The 17,731-nt window shown below is 36.6% G+C and overlaps 1 protein-coding gene across 1 annotated transcript in view; it reads right to left on the reverse strand.

Annotated features, from left to right (window-relative positions):
- The window catches only part of LOC129217042 (E3 ubiquitin-protein ligase Rnf220-like), a 71,404-nt gene that overhangs the window by 16,335 nt on the left and 37,338 nt on the right, over nucleotides 1-17,731 (reverse strand). Inside the window, exons 2-5 of the mRNA XM_054851279.1 lie at nucleotides 9,066-9,189; nucleotides 6,355-6,394; nucleotides 5,499-5,564; nucleotides 2,943-2,985 (exon numbers count right to left, since the gene is read on the reverse strand). Coding sequence (XP_054707254.1) covers nucleotides 2,943-2,985; nucleotides 5,499-5,564; nucleotides 6,355-6,394; nucleotides 9,066-9,189 — 273 coding nt within the window. The remainder of the gene's footprint in view (nucleotides 1-2,942; nucleotides 2,986-5,498; nucleotides 5,565-6,354; nucleotides 6,395-9,065; nucleotides 9,190-17,731) is intronic.

Here is a 17,731-nt window from a genome sequence, read left to right on the forward strand (position 1 = left end):
GAATAAATGTGCTGAATTTTAAATGTTCAATTATCAAAGGAAGTGCCAATTTTCCAACAGCATAGCATATTAAGAAAAATGGAATGTTTCGATCACAGTTGCTCCATTATCCATTAATGTCAACTCTTTACACACATGCCTCGTTTGGTAGCAAAATTTGTGGCAGAACTGGTAATCAGGCATGGATACGGGGGAGGTGCAATGGCGAAAATCTCTCCCCCCCCCCCCCCGAAGCATGAAAGGGTGTGAAAGGGTGCGTTCTAAAGGCCACTAATGCTTCACCCAGCCTCCCATAGTTTTTATTGACCCTAAACAATGAAGACAGATTTTGTGTTAAAAAAACTATTCTGATAGGATACTCTCGCAAGTATTTCAAACAACAAATTCTGTGTTTAGCAGTTGTGGATGCGAGGAGACTGGAGAGGAGAGACAATGGAAAATTGCGACTCCCCTGAGAGTCAAACATATATAATCAACGAACTAATATTTTTAATTTTCCGCCTTTACAGCAATTTTTTCTACTTAAAATCACCAATGAACTGCCCGGTTTCAGATCAGGTAGGAGGACAGGGCCTTTGCCCCGGGTTACGAATTTTAGGTGTAGCTCCAAAACGAAGATCTAAAAAGATACCTTGACAAGACTAAAAAAGGCTTCAAAATGCGTTTTTAGGACTTTAATTTCGGAAAATTTCGCTGGTTGAACCACCGATTTCAAGGATCCAATTAAGTCTCTTATTCACCCCTTCTTCTTTAATGAAATCAAACATAGCCTAAAAATGATGGCTCCAAAATGTCTTTTCTGGAGACAGCCCTCTCTAACGTCATCAAAAATTGCTCAATGGCATTTTTCGAATTTATTTTTCGAAATGTTTGCGGTAGATGGCCCTGAAATCCATTCCCAAACATTACTACCAAAGATAGTCTGAATTAGCGTCTCTAGAGAGACCCCCAATCCCACCCCCTCTCACTTAACGTATTCAAAAACAAACTAAAATTGCGTTTTTCAATCATCAGTTTCGAAGAACTTTGGGAGAAATACCCCGGCTCCCCCTTTCCTCCAACGTAATCACTGTAGCTCAAAATTTCGTTTTTAGACGATTCCGTGGAGCCACCAAACCCTTCCTGCCTAAACTAGCCTGAAATTGACATCAGTTTCAAAAAACAATTTTTGAGGGCACACTAAACCCCCGCCCGCTCTTTGTCCCATCGTTATCGAACAATGCCTAAAATATGATTTTGAGACTTCCATTTCTAAAAAATTCCGGATGACTTATGTAAATTTTCACGGCGCTAGGGCATCCGGCATCCCCCATCAATCGCCGAGGTGAGGTGGAGGGTGGAGAAAAGTCTTTAGTTGCATTTTTCGGATATTAATATCGAAAAATATTCAGAAAGATCCGCTGAAGCTTCCCGGCTTCCTTAACGTCACTAAAGATAGCACAAAATTGTGCTTTTTAGAGCTCCAAAATCCTTTCTTTACAAAAATAACCTAAAATTGATTTTAATTCCGAAAAATATTTCAGTTCGGAAGGTCACAAAAAATAGCTGCAATTTGACATCAAATTTGAAAGAATTTCAGGAAAGAACTCCAACATTACTTTCCCCTCAAGTCTCGAAAAATTTCCTAAAATTGCAATTTTTAACGTCAATATTGAAAATTTCTCCATGGACCTTGAATGTTCCCGACTCTTTTGTCCTTGCAACCAAACACAACCAAAGATTAATTACAGCTATTTTTCATACGCCAATTTCGTTTATTTTCTGGGGGCGATCCCCCCCCCCTCCTCTGATGTCACCAAAGACAGACGATAAAATGCGTTTTTACGACTAGTAAATTTCGGAACCTATTACTTTCTTCAAAGATATAAATTGTACCTAAGGAGTTTCTAACTTTTTACATAAATTCATCCTTCTGTGTTTTTTTTAATTAGAAATTGATACAGAAGTTTGAAGAAAGATTTATATGGGCGTTAAGTATTAGTCAAAACATGCAAATTGCTCTTCAGGGGCGGTACATTAGGTCTTTGCACACGGGCGGCCGACACCATAGGATCGGCCTTGCCCTTTTCAATACTAAAAGATGTGAGCTTATGGACACTAAAATAATTCAATGAAGAAAAGGTTATCTTATCTTTTTTTTTCCGTCTTACATTTGGAATTTTTTTTAACGCCGCTGTATATATTTTTTCTAAAACAAGTTGTATACTAAATTTTGATCGCTTAAAACACACTCAAATTTGTGCTAGAAATTTGATTGCTTCAGTGGAATCGGGGTTGAAACATTAAAAAAAAAGACATAAGTAATACTATGATATTGACCTGCACAAATTTGTAGGGAAACGCAGATACGTGATTCCAGGTTTGAAGGACCTCCTTTTTCACTTCAACAGAAGTGGCTTTGGTCAGATGTCTTTTCATCCCTAAGCTAACTTCTTTTGCATTGATAAAGGGGTCCTTGCTAACGTGAACAAGCGTCTAAAGCTTCCTGCAAATGTGTGTACTATGATGCTGTAACAATATTAGCTTTTGCTTTTCACCTCAAAGGCATCTTGTTTATTTTTTATGTAAAAAGTATTTCGGAAAATTTAAAGGATATGCTTAGAAAAAAAAATCTGGATCCATTAGGAAACCATTCAAAAAATAATTTGCGCTCAAAGAGCTGTAGCGAAATGCAAGATTGCCAGTTGAATTTTATTTTCTTTGTAATTCTCAAGGAATTGCTTACGTTCAGGACAATAATTGTAGCATCTTCCCCTATCATTCTCAACCAGTCCAATTGTGCAAAATCTCATCCAATTCATGAACCTGGTATCAAATTCCGGCCCGAGCCGAAAATGATAGCGAAATTTATTGGAGACGTGTGAGAATCGTACTTATTGTTCACCTTATTGTTGATATTGCGGTTTACAGGTATCTCAGAAGCAAAAAACATGAATACTTACACGTTAGTCTGTTAGTACGATTGCCTTTCACCCGTTGATATGTCTGGAAAAGAAATGAGAATGGATTCAAACTTCAAGTATGAATTATGTAAAAAAAATGTGTTTATAAACTTTTCACTTTGTTGATTTATTGAAAAGTTGTGATTTTTCTGTTCCTGAAGTGGTTAATCTAATAAACATAGCGTGTAATCAGGGTCACGGAGGGGGAAGAAAACTGACTAACTGACTCTGACTCCTTTAACCCCAAATCAGTTCGACTGAAACTCTGACTCCGCAGCCTTGCCAGATTTCGGACTTAAAGGGAAAAAGTCTCAAGAGTTTTCAAGACAATCTAATGATTTTTTCCAGTTTCAAGAAGTGTAAAAAGTGTAAGATTAAAAAAATTGCGTTTATCTTCAATTGCAAAAATGACAATTTTGATCTCGAACGGCGTTACGTTGCGTTATAGAAATGCAGGTTTTTGCAGATATACTACTCATTTATGGCAGTTTAAAAACAGGCATAACTCAAAATCGCTCATTTTTGAGACATGGCGTTCTTGAAAAGAGTGAGCGATATGATCTTTATTTCTGCTTTTAAAAAGGCTTGGCAAACAGTACCATTGGTCGTGTTCTCGTCCAAACGAACAAGGCCCGATTAAGATATCAGGGGGCCCTAGGCCATATGCTTTTTCGGGGCCCCTGTGTAGTCAACCCTTACAATTTTAGCCATTGGCGAAAACAGTTTTAGCTATTGGTTGAAACAAAATGGCCATTTGGGAGCCCCAAAAATTGGGGGCCCTAGGCCAAGGCCTAGTTGGCATATTCAATAATCAGGCCCTGCAGCCGAAACGACTCCGACAGTAAGTCATTTCAGCCGTAAGAGAACACGGTCTCATGACAGAAATCGTCATATTAGTCTTGAAGTTCACATTTATTCCCTAACCTCTTATTCTTTTCTTTCAGTCGTAAGACTCGGTAACTATTGCTAACTTCAACTAATATGGAGAATGCATAAACGATATTTTTCACGCAAATAAATTTCAACTAGTAAAAAGAAATGCAAAGAAATATTAATCGGCTCACTATACGGCACATAGCTGCTGCAGATAACAGTATTTTTTAAGCTGCTGATTTTATATTTTATCAGAGAAAGACAAAGTCTAGATATGCAAGGGCTACAGAGAAACGTGTAATATATGGTTCCTTTGACGTAAGATACTGTAACTTGCTGAATACATTCCAAATGAAAATAGAACGGCAAACTTGGTATTCATACAGTAGGCAATAGGTATGTGCAGTTAGTTATTTCCTAGATAGCACCTCTGAAAATTCAAATGCACTTTTATAACTGATGTCTTATGCTAACCATTTGCTGTTGCATGCAGCGAGAAGATTTTAATGATAGTTTTAATTTTTCAAAATCACCTATTAGTTACTTCCTATGACGGGAAACGAGGGTAAGTTGTATGATTAAACAGGTTCAACCACATGGGAGTTTTGAAATAAGCTGATTCCAGTGGTACCATCTAACCAGGGAACCACGCAAGTAGTACCACAATGAAAAGAAGAAAAAAAATAAGTTGCAATAAAAAGAGCACAGTAAAACATGCTTATTGGTTCGAAAACTATTTGCCCTCATACCCACATTATTGAAATATTATCAAAACCTGTGTGCGTCTGTCTGTGTGTGTGCCAGCAACCGTATACCTGTTCTGGGCTAGGTGATTCCATAATGTCTCACTTCTCTAAACCTTAAAGGACCTGACATTCATACCTGAGGATGTCCTTCATCAAAAAGGATTAAAATCATCAATTGTCATCCGTCGCAGGCGGCATTGAGCTCGCAAATGGGGGTTGGCGAGGGAAACGAGCAAGGGGTGGAGCCCCTTAATCCTGCAAATGTTCGAAAATTTTACAAAAAGTGCCAACTTTCAAGACGCGGCGAAAAATCAAATGTACCTTCGATTTTACCGTCTGCATGTAGGAGGAGATACATCTGTAAATCTTGTGAAAGATTTCTTTACATTTCGATTACGGGGACACGACGGCAAGTAAATTATGTGTTAAAAAATGCTTTATTGAGCTCTTTCGATTATAATTTACTAGTGGCACCTGCACGGCTTTGCCCGTAGTAGAAAATTAAAAGGTATTTTGGTTCTCCTGTATATTTACAAATAATGTACTATGAATTTCTCGCTAAATAGCTGGTCCTTGTTACGGTTCCACTTATGATAACTTGTTAATTTACTCGTCCATCTTATGATAATTTTACTCGGGGAAAATGTTTTTAAAATTTTAATAGAAAAAGAACCACATCGAATTTTCGAAAAATCGCTTCGAGGCGCACACCCCCATGCTACAAACTAATTCTGTGCCAAATTTCATGAAAATCGGCTGAACGGTCTGGGCACTATGCGCGTTACAGAGATCCTGACAGAGGTACTTTCAGCTTTATTATTAGTAAAGATTTCGATTTATATTCATTACTGCACTGTCATGTGGTTTCCTGGCATGCACTAACAAACTTGAATACCGTACATATAGCAGACCATTGTGAAAAAAAACAAGATCTTACCTCCCACCTAGATTCAGGTTTCCCCTTGTCGTCTTTCCGAATCATACATAGAGGGGATGAGAAGTGCTGAAAAAGATTAAAAAAAAAAATTAACAACATGTGAGCAGAAAGTAGCTTGAAAAATGAAGTACCTCAGATAGTGTGAACAGGAACTGATTTACGGCAGGGCATTCGGGGCCCGGGGCACCAAAGGGAAGGGGGCACCAAATTTATGTCATCATTTTTTTTAATTTAGGAACCAGTGTTCGGGGCCTCCAACTAAAGGGAACGAAAAAAAATTTTGTCATTTGACTTTTTTTTTTTAAATTAAATGAAAGCATATTAGCCAATTGTTGTGGAGAACGATCATTTTCGTTATTGAAGAGAATTAAGTGTCCTTTGCTTACTCTCATTTCTGATGGTAAATTACCTTTATTAGCTCTGTTATCAATAGAAGGAAGTTTGACCTAAAACTTGATTATGAAGACATTATAGATGAATTTACTACAAGAAAGCAAAGGAGAAAATATATAAAGAAGCATTGATGTGCAGAAACCCCATTATGCATTCCATACACCTTTACCATTTGTATCATATTTTTCCACCAACTGTAAAAAAAATTTAATATGAAAACCATAAATTTATTTTAGATTTATATTAAATGATTTCTTTGCAAAACATCTTAATTATTAATTTTTTTCGTATGAAATCGGTATTTTAAAGTTTTCTTTCTATCAAAATAATATACAACTCTTACCATCATATTTTTTGTGGGAGGGGGCACCATATTTGTCAGTACCCGGGGCCCCAGGTGTGTAAATCGGTCCCTGAGTGTTAAGAAAATACTTCACACATGAAACTAATTTTGAGCGCTTACCGAATGAAGCGAAGCAACTTCAAGATGCTGGCTCATACACCTAAAATACAAGAATACCACAGTTAATACAATAACACTAATCAATATTTCAGACGCTTCTTTGGAATGTTATTCATGAATCATTAGCAAATTGGTGAACAAGCATTTTCATACGTGATAAGTGTCCTTTCTCTCTGAAGAACGTTTCTGCTGGCGCAGGGCCGGCTCTGATAGTTCTGCCGCCCTAGGCGATATTGACAAGTGCCGCCCTCCCCCATTGAATGATAATTATAATAACATATTAATAAAATAAAAATAATAGTAAAGTGCTTAGAATTAAAGTGAGTTTCTAGTTAAATTCCGAACTGGGTTTTGCATATCCAAGCACTGGTACACACTTTAAATTGTAAATTTTAACATTAAAGGAGTACATCTTATGACACTGAAATATACATTAATATTTTCAAAAGACTTTTAAATCACGCTATTTGCCGCCTCTGTAATTAAATAGAATTTCTTTTTAAACTTTGAACTATGTTTCGCATATCCAAGCGCTCTATTTTTATTTATTTTATTTTTTATTTATTTATTTTTTTTTTTTTTAACATTGAAGCAGTGATTCTTGTGGCTCTGAAACATTCATACTTAAAAAAAAAATGCTTCAATTTCAAAATTTGCCGAACCTAAAGTCTGCCACCTAGGTCACCTACCCCAAGGGCCGGGCTTGACCTGGCGGACTCTTGTGGGCAGGATTGAAGTTCACTCTCTTGAACCCCCAAAAATTGGCTTTTGATGGAGGGTCCACATTTTTTTTTCTTCCTGAATTGCTTATTAGTTTGAGTCTTTCTCGGACTTGTATGAAAAGAATTCCTTTCGTGAGAAAAATCATATCTGTTTTCAGAAGCTTTTGGTTTTTGTCAACAGACAAGATGCTTTACAACAAAACCAATTTAGGCCTCGATCACAAAAAGCTGTTTTATTGTATGAAATACGGTAGAACTTCATTTAGCCGAGCTATCTGGGATCAAAGGCGATCCGGATAAGTGAAAAATGGGTTAAACTTATAACAAACTTATTCTTAAATAATCAGACTTATCATTTATTACAGCAAAAACACAATGCTTTGTAACAAAATTACATAGTATCGTTTCTAGCAAATACTCGTTCATTTATCGTTTAGTTGCAGTGACGTCAGACCTTAGAGCAGGAATTAAAATGGAGGGAGCAAGTTCAATCATTGGCTAAGCAAAAGATTGGGAAAAAAGTTCAAGCCACGTGACTCAACAACGACGAATGGTTGACACGTTTTGCGTGAAACTATAGGGATTGAGACCTGATTTCTTCCAATGCTTTTATTTGAAATCTATCGCGTGACTTGGGGTCTTTCCTTCACGAATGAAAGTATAAAATCCCTCCATTTTTATCTCTTCTCACTGTGTCAGAATGACGCTCAAAGTACACGACACTAGGCTTTATCGTACGTTCTAAGCAAGCGTTGTACATTTAATCGAAGTAAAAACCGAATACTTGGTGCATTTATAGTTCCGTTCTTTATATCATAATTTGAAATTATTATATAAGTAAATATATTTTTTAACCCCTTCAGAACTGGTATCCGGTATACCGGACATACACTTTAAACAGCTGCTAGTCATTTAATAATTGATTTAATTAGTTGATTTTTTTTTTGTAGTTGACTCTTTACATTCTACTTATTATAATCTGTGAAATAATTTTTCGTTTTGGGATTGACAACACTGACATATAAGGATTGAGAGAGTGGCTCATTTTTCCATACATGGATTTTCACCTGAAAAGCGAGGTTTTTTCCTGATTTTTTTAAAAATATATAATCTTTAATTAATCGTTTCAAACGCTTATATTATGTTTTCTAATTGTTTGTAGAACATTTTATAATGAAGTTTGTTCGGTTTTTGATCGTTTTTGTATATGAAATATTGATTTCAAAAATATGAGTCCGGAATATTGGACGTGCCATAACTCTTTTAATTTTTCTCCTACAAAATCAAAACTTTGTCTATAAGATACCCTTTACCATAGTACACTGTGTACCAAATATCAAGATTTTTGGTCCAATATTTCATAATTCCGACTGAAGGAGTTAATTCTGCATACATGATCCGGATAAACAGGAGATCCGGATAAACGGATCTACTGTACTGTCAAAAATTTATCATAAGTATATATCGTCGCCTCAGATCAACGGTAAGATGCCTTAAAGCCTTAGAAGGACAGTATAAATCCTACTGTTGCTCTGAGGAGACGATACGCATAGAAATTCCGTTACAACGAACTTCAAGGGAATTCAAATTTCATTCGGTGTAACAGGAATTGCCTCGTAATGGAATTCAAACAAGCACTGACAATTAAAATAGGACTGAGCATTCATTTCGTTGAAACGGATGTTTCGTTGCCTTGATATGTGCTGTAAGGATATTTTACTGTATTTTATTCTATGTAACGAGAATCGACGTGTCAAAGCCAAATACCTTTTCCATTCTCCACTCTTTTCCCCTTGTGGATGCCATGGCTACAGCAATATGAATTTTTTTTCCCACGTGACATCTGCGATACATAACATTTGCAGAAAGGACGTGGACAAAGCGTTCATAGTGCCGCAACCATGATAACCAGAAGGGGATAAGTTAATTGGCCTTGACACGCCGATTCTCGTTACAATAGAAACAAATCAAAATTCAGAATACACTCACTTGCTCGTTTCCAGAAACTTGTCGACTTCCATTTCGTAGTGCGCGGACAGGTCGGACAATTGCACCGGATTCCCGCACATGGGACAGTACGGGGTCTGACCGTCCAGGAAGTACTTCTTGTGCCCTGAAACCAGAACGTTCATAAATGAGATTGTTCGCAGACACCTTTTTTTTTTTTTTTTTTTTTTTTTTTTTTTTTGAGCAATCACGATTGCTTATTGCTTTCATTTGACTGTTTTTGACGTTCCTATCATTTTTCCCACCGCCACCCTCCGCAGCATCACCGTCGACCGGGTCCTCACGATGCTGCACCTCTAGCGAAAACCGTCACCAGGTTTCGTCAATATCCTACACTTACACGCATACATACACGCACCTACACACACATACATATATACACCTACACACACATACATACACCTACACACATACACAAACACACACACAACTACCCACACACTCATGCCTGCACACAGACACAAACACATATGCCTACACACACATACCCCCACACACACATACACAAACACATACACACACAAACACACACACACACTCACATACACACAACTACCCACACACACACACACTTACACACAACTACCCACACACTCATGCCTGCACACAGACACAAACACACATGCCTACACACACATACCCCCACACACAAACACACACGCTTACATATACACACACACTCGTGATTGCGGGAAACATAATTTGAATTCAAGGTGACAAAATTCAAATTAATTTTTTGACATTTTTTTTTAAACTCTTTGTTATAACTTCATTATTGAGCAGTAAGCCCATTTATCTGAAGCTGAAGCATCCGCCAATCGTATTTATTTTCTTATTTTTAAACAGAATAAGTCATACGAATTAAAACAACGACATATTTTTTTTTCCTTTGATAATTTGGGTATTTAGTGGCAAAAGCGTCTTGACTTGAACTTCTTTTCCAGCGCAAATGGTTTAACGCATTATTAACTCTTTGCATGGCAACGCCTATGACTACAGAATCGAACGCTATGGTTAGACTCGACGTTAAATCCCGGTTAACACAAATTTGCCATTTCAACTGCGCTTGCGCGCGGACTTTGCTGATTTCAAAAATCTTGCTAAAGTTAATTACTAACTTTTTAACTTTGTTAATAAATATGAGATGGCAACAGATAAAAATTAGAAATCACAAAACTTTCTCTGATTTAGTTTCTTAGGCCTCGGTAAAGATTGAGTTTTGCGTGTTAAATATTAATGGATTTGAAGTCGGATTTTCTATCAAACAAAGGTCATTTTCAGGGCCAAATTTTTAAATGCAAAGCCGGACCCTCATCCTAAATAAAAATGTATAATACTAGGCTATTTACGCCTAACGTAAAATATCCGCAAAAGACAGATATCTATAAATATTGAAGTGTCATTTGTCTCTTTACATTATAAAAATTAACAGTTATTCATATAATATATCACGAAATCGCTGTGAAAGTATTCTAATCGCATTCATTAATTTGTTGAGACTCTAGCTCAGCCTAAATACAAACAAGCAACACGAAATCTTAAAACAGAAAGCTCAAAAAGCTAAGTCTGCGCGCAAGCGTAGTTGAAATGGCAAATTTGTGATAACCGGGATTTAACGTTTAGTTATGGTTAGACTTGACGTTAGTGATAGAGTATTTTCTGCCCTGCGATTGACGAATGTATTTTTTTTTTTTTTTTGTGTGTGAAAGATACTGCGTAGTGTTTTGTGAAACAATAAGTATCGCGATGCTACTGATATCTGTGATGCTTTTCAGAAGACAGAATGGAGTTTGATGCGGAACAACGTATGAAAAGAGATAGAGGTACCAATTTAGTATTTATTTTTTTAAATGTGTGGTGAGTTTTACGTTGAGATTGGCTGAACTGTATTTGAACCTCATAGTATTTCATGAAATTAAATGCAGTGCAAAATGTGTAACCTAATGATGGAAACGAACAAAGAATATTTTAAATATTTTGTAAAGTTCATGTGCGACCATTTTTCCGGAATCGTCATATGACTTAAAATATCAATATTATTTTTATGGCATTGCTTCTTAGACTACAATGATGACTGGCACATGGCAAGCAAATAAGCATTTATACTTTAACTATTTCATGAGTGATTTTAAAAGATAACATTGAAACCATTTAAAATAACATCGAAAGTTTAAATTTTTCTAAGATTTTATAACCATTGACCAAGTAATAAAGAAGGGTATGCAAAACCAATTTTTAAATAGACAATTCATCTTGAAATTTTATTAGAAAAGTAAACATAAATCTGAAATAATTTTACTTTTTCATGCAAATACGTATATCCTATAACTGAAGGATTTATTCTTCGAATAATAAAATTGCATTTCTTTGATCAGCGCAGAGACTGAATATCAATCATAAATGAAATCCAAAATTCTCGGAAATATCGAAGATCGATTATATAGAAAGTTCAACTTAGCTTTCAAAGAAATAAACTTTAGAGCGACAGCGTTTTTTTCTTCTGTGAATAACTATAATGAAAATAACTCCAAAAATGTGCCGTAAAAGAATAGGCTTGTCAACTAAGTCAATTTCCTAAAACCATAGAAAATAGCTTGAATTTCCGTAATCAATTTCGTGAGAAAAAAAAATGGTTTGGGATTACATTTGGATGTATACATTGAAAAGTTATTGGTTTTGAACAGTTATCAGCTAAATGGTTTACTTTTATTTAATTTTCTTGCCCGTTTTTTCGCCGTGTCTCCTTGTGCCCGCACTTAGTACCTTTTTACTTCCTTTTACAAAAAAGGAAGTAGTGTATTCGCGAAAAAAATTTCACTCAAAAATCGGCCTTCATTTCCATTTTGCTCACCCCCGAATGAATGCTGAGATTTTTTTTCGACTCGACCACACGTGGATACATGCCTAGGAACGTACAGACACCCAAAATATCCATTTTGACGATCCCCGAGTTAATTACAACGATTTTTCTCGTGACGTCCGATATGTGAGTGTATGTATCTCGCATAACTCAAAAATGGTATGTCCTAGAAAGCTGAAATTTGGTACGAAGACTCCTAGTGGGGTCTCGTTGTGCACCTTCCCTTTTGGTTGCATTTGGATGTTCCTAAGGAGGTGTTTTGCCCCTTTTTGTGGGGAAATCATTGTTAATTTCGATGTAAACTCAAGTTGTGTTATGATTTGTCGGACAGTTGGCGATATATCGCCAGTCTTTTGGTTGCCAAGTTTTGTCGCCAACTTGGCGATTTTTTTTTTTTTTAATTTTTAAGTCTGGTTTTAATTTGGCCAATGTTGGTGATATTTAAAGAGTTACCCACTCAATCACATTAAAATTGGCAATAATTGGGGAAATAAATCTGGGTAAAACGTTTTTTTTTTTTTTTTTTGCTTCGGTTCGCAAGAAACTAGGAGTGAAAATTATTTAATGTTTCCTTGCTTACTCCAAGGTGCTATTATCATTAAATTGGCGCAAAAGGAAGTCATGTGATGCACACATATCAGCTCGTTTTCTTGGAACGTTGGTCCACGATATACATATTTTTGAAAAACATGCAAAAGTTGCATGCACAAAATGAAGGCGATGTAAGTGTTCTGCACAAGTGCTTACTAATGCAATGAAATGATAGAAATCTTGTGATGGTGTAAATTCAAAATGGAGAGTCTTAAAACACTTAAACATTTTATGTTGCTGCCTTTTAAAATGGATTTGATAATTGAATGGGTCTCTAAAAGAAGAGCATATGTTGCATTTGATCTTCATTAATATTTATTCCTTCCTCTACAATTTTTAGTTTGTAACGTATGCCTTCTAGGCAGTGGCGTAGCGAGAAAAAATCCTTAGGGGTGGTTAATTTTTTCTGAAGTTTAAAGTAAAGCAATGCCCTCGAGTTTACACACACACACACACACATATATATATATATATATATATATATATATATATATATATATATATATATATATATATATATATATATAATTTTTGGGGGCTCATGGGGGTTGTTCTAACCCCCTATCCCCCCACGGCTACGCCACTGCTTCTAGGGACCCATTCAACTGTTTCTCAATTTTGGTTAACAGTACAGCAATTTAAACAAGGGTGCCTCCCCCCCCCCACCGCAACGACGATGGTGCAACCCCTTAAATGCTGCAGAGCATCCCTCCGAACGAGAGCCCCAAAAATGATATCAAAAGCCCTCTCCAATTGCCCCCACCCCCCTGAAAATTTCAATGGCGCAGTCTGCGATGAAGACACTCTTAGTTTAGGAGCATTTTTTCTGTTTGCAACAACAATCGGAATAAAATTAGTAAAATATGAATGGTGAAGTTAAAAATAGAGAAATTGGGGCTCAAAGGTACCCAGAAGGAATGAATTCAATATCAAGAGAAGACCTGCCAGCAAAGAAAGATTAATTAAAAAGCCGGCAATCAAGTATTGTAGCTCAGTAACTGCTACTCTCAAATGTAGATATGGAAACTTTTCATCTTTACTAATAATAAAGCTGAAAGTCCCTCTGTCTGTCAGGATCTCTGTGACGCGCATAGCGCCTAGACCGTTCAGCCGATTTTCATGAAATTTGGCACAGAGTTAGTTTTTAGCATGGGAGTGTGCACCTCGAAGCGATTTTTCGAAAATTCGATGTTTTTTTTTATTCCAATTTTAAAAACAAAAATATCATAAGATGGACGAGTAAATTACGAAATTATAATAACGTGGAACAGTAACATGGGCACAAGCCAGTTGGCGAGAAAATTCACCACACATTATTTGTAAATATACAGACGAACCAAAAGATCTTTTAATTTTCTGTTACGGGCAAAATCGTGCGGGTACCACTAGTTGTGAATAAAATGTCTTGAAATAACTTTGAGATATTTCGCTTCATTGTTCCTTCACGTAGTAAGTGAGCCATTTAGCCATTACTACATGTCAGACTGCAGATGCTGCATAACACTTTCGGAAAAATACATCATTACTCTGCGATGCAAAATGCCGCCAAAAAAGGCCCGTCCCAATGAAAGCTGTGCCATCCTCTCGCAGCCATTTACCGCAGTCATTTTGCGTTCCCAAAATGCCGAGTCCTGCCCCCCCCCCCCCCCCCCCCCCCGATGCCTAATCGCATTAACTCCTCGAGTCCGGGAGCATGGTGAGGACGACTCTGCCTCTGCAGAAACGACAGTTGTTGCGAGCGACGAATCGTTTCGTCGCTGGCTAATTGGTATTAATGGTCTGAAATTTGGCTCGCTCGCATCATTAAGGAGGGGGAGTGACCGGGAGGGGAGGTCTTTTTATTCTGATGGAGAACTGTAATTAGGTGATGTCCGAATGAGGGGTCGTGAATTGTTTAACCGTTGCCCGAAAAAAGAGATTGTATGCGCTAAAAATGATTCATGGCGAACAATTTCTGAACAGTTGTTACTTAATTCCATTTATCGTGCAATGACGGAGAGACGGGGTGGTCTTTTGGTCTGGACAACCCTCTATTCCCCCTCTTTTGAGGTTCAAGAAGAGTTGCAGTTGTATAATCTTAATAAAGCACTTTTTCTTATTTCTGAAAAGTATGTCGTCATCAAATCAAGGATGTAATTGACGAGAAATACTGTAGAAAACGTCCAAATTCTTTAACATTTCGTCAACCCTCAATAACTCGAAGTCCCAAGGGACCTGCTAAAACTTTCGAGTTTATCAGTATAGTTTGAGTTATGAGAAGTTTCCACAAGAGTCTCAAGAGTTAGAGACCCATTGAAAACTTCGAGACAAAAAACTATTTGAGTTTTAAGCTTCGAGTTATAGAGATAAGACTGTTTTTTAGCCTTTTTCGGACGGTACGGTTCAAAGTAAACTGTAGCGTGAAACCCAGCTGACGCCGTGATAGTCGTTTAGTTGCCGCCGCAGTTTGCGTAAGGTACTGCTGAAGCATAAATATCTTCATGTTTTCTCCCTATGAGTTATATTTCATGTATACTAATTAGGCAAGAGACTTTCTCTATAAACGATTTTACAAAATTCTGTTTTGTTAATCGTGTTTTAAAAAGTTTAATGTTAACTGGTTTTTAATCTTTTAATGACAACTCCGATCTTCAATCAACGAGACTTTTGCATTTAAAATCATTGTCCATTCTGTATCTTCGTCTTTTTCTAAGACGATATATAGGCTACGCGATTATTTTCTTTTCTACTGCAAATCACACATACGCGTTTAAAATTTCCGCGTGCTCTGAAAATTTATGAATACTTTTTTTTTTTTTTTTTTGTGGCTTCAAATTTTTTGAATGACTAATGGAGTGATGACTTACTGATTTTTAAAAATTAGAATGTATAGTTTATATTTAAAAAAGAAAAAAAAATGAATTTGAATTTTTGGCATCTTGAATTCAAATTATGTTTTTCGCAATCACGAGCGTGTGTGTTTGTGTAGGCGCATGTGTGTAGGTGCGTAAGTGTATGTATGCATGTGTGTGAGTGAGTGTTGTGTACGTGCGTGTGCGTGTAGGTGTTCGTGTACGTGCGTGTGTGTGTAGGCGTTCGTGTATGTGTCTGTGTAGGCGTTCGTGTGTGTGTAGGCGTTCGTGTGTGTGTGTGTAGGCGTTCGTGTGTGTGGGACATGGACACCACCGCCCAGCAAAAGTGGATTCCGGGGGACAGTGGTCAGGAGCAGCCGCGCCGCCGCCGGTGGACGGTGGCGCTGCAGGCCTGGTCCAAGCTGAAAAAGGAACCGGAACATCAAGGACTGTCAAGTGAGAGCAATAAGCAATCGTGATTGCTCAAAAAAAAAAATCATTTTAAAGCACTGAACCACAGCAATCTGCATAAATTTATTTTGAATTCGATTCTTTTTACTTTTACTGAAACACTGTAAATGTTAAAGTTAAGGGATAAAATATTGCTATCTACAAAAAAGGAACTTTTTTGTGGGGGGGGGGGGGACACTGCAGTTTTTCCGAACGGGACTGCTCGCTTCTTTTTGTGTTTTAATGTTTGTTTTTCTTCGGCAGTTAAATGATGGTTAAAAGGCTGACAAAACGATGGTTCTTACGGAAAGGAAAGCAAATGAATGCGTGACTTTTGACAGCGAAATTTATTTTCGGAAGCTATGCAGTGATTGATTTGAATGAAAGCGGCATTTTGCGGCATTCTTTTGGTAACTTAGAGATTCCTTAGCTCAAAAGGCACGCAAATTGTCCAATACAAACCGCAATAAGAGAAATGATTGCAATATTTACCAAATAAAAAGCACGGAAATATTTCAACCCGTTGTGACAAGCATACAAATTCATCTGAGTGACATATTCCCACTACAATGAAATCTGCGTTTTCCGAATGTCTACACAAACCCCGGAACCATTTCGGAATTTCCTTTCATTCTGGTGGAATATTCATATGGGGTGCGATGTGTCATTCGAAAGTGCTTCGCATTCAATTTTCTATTCCACAGTTTGAATGGCAGGAATCGGCTGATCCATCCCCCCCCTCCTCCTCGAGCATTCGATGGGGGCGATCGTTCATTTGTCATGCTTCAGTCAAGAATCTCGAATATTGTTCCAAACATGTCTATTCGTTTGCTGCAGAAAAAACTGTCAGTTTACGAAATGATATAAATGGTTTTGAAGAATTCCGGAATAAGAGGTCATTCAAATTTATTTTGATACATGTTCTTATAAAAGATGAATTGGTGCCGTCGAATATAAAATGTACCGAATTCATTTTTTATAGTCAAAATGTACTTCTAAATGCATAGGCTAACTCATTCTTATTAATGTCTACTAATTTTTTGATGCGTCACTATTATTTATTGACTTCTATTTACTGTTAATATATGTTCTGTTGCGCCATGTATGCACTGACTCATAATTTTCTTGCTCACTTCTGTATGCATCAAGCAATTACTCATTAATATCTGTCAACTTCTTTAACGGCTTGATTGCAATTAACCATTACTGTTAATGTTCGTATTTTCTGAATACTCGATAATTGCAATAATTTATTCATATCAATATATTCTAGTTACAATTAATCATTTATATGATTCCTTTGCTTGATTTCTGCATACAGTATGTGTGATTGCAATTACGCATTCCTATTAATGTTAATCAATTCGGAATGTACGATAATTGCAAAGACTTATTTATACTAATGTCTACTATTTTCTGGACACACCATGATTAAATTACTAATTTCTATTGATGTCTGTTAACTTGTGTTATCGTCAATGATTGCGATTACCCATTCCTATTTAATGTCTGTAAACTTCTTTATCGTCAATGATTGCGGTTACTCTTTCTATTAATGTCTCTAAATTTTATCGTCAATGATTGTGGTTAATATTTCTATTAATGTCTGTAAACTTTACCGTCAATGATTGCAGTTACTCTTTCTATTAATAGCTGTAAACTTTATCGTCAATGATTGTGATCATTTATTTCTATTAATGTTTTAAAAGTCTGAGTGAGTAATAATGGAAGTGACTCATTGCTAACAATTTCTTATGATTTCTGCTTGCACCATGTAATTTCTTATTTCTCTTAATTTCTATTGGCCTCTTTAGTCTTCACGTTTCTAATTACTCATTACTATTTATGTTTATTTATGCCTGTCAATTCCATTAATTTGTTATTTACTTTATCTGCCATGGCTACAATTACTCATT

Source organism: Uloborus diversus, chromosome 2, assembly GCF_026930045.1.
Source record: "Uloborus diversus isolate 005 chromosome 2, Udiv.v.3.1, whole genome shotgun sequence".
NCBI lineage: Eukaryota > Metazoa > Arthropoda > Arachnida > Araneae > Uloboridae > Uloborus > Uloborus diversus.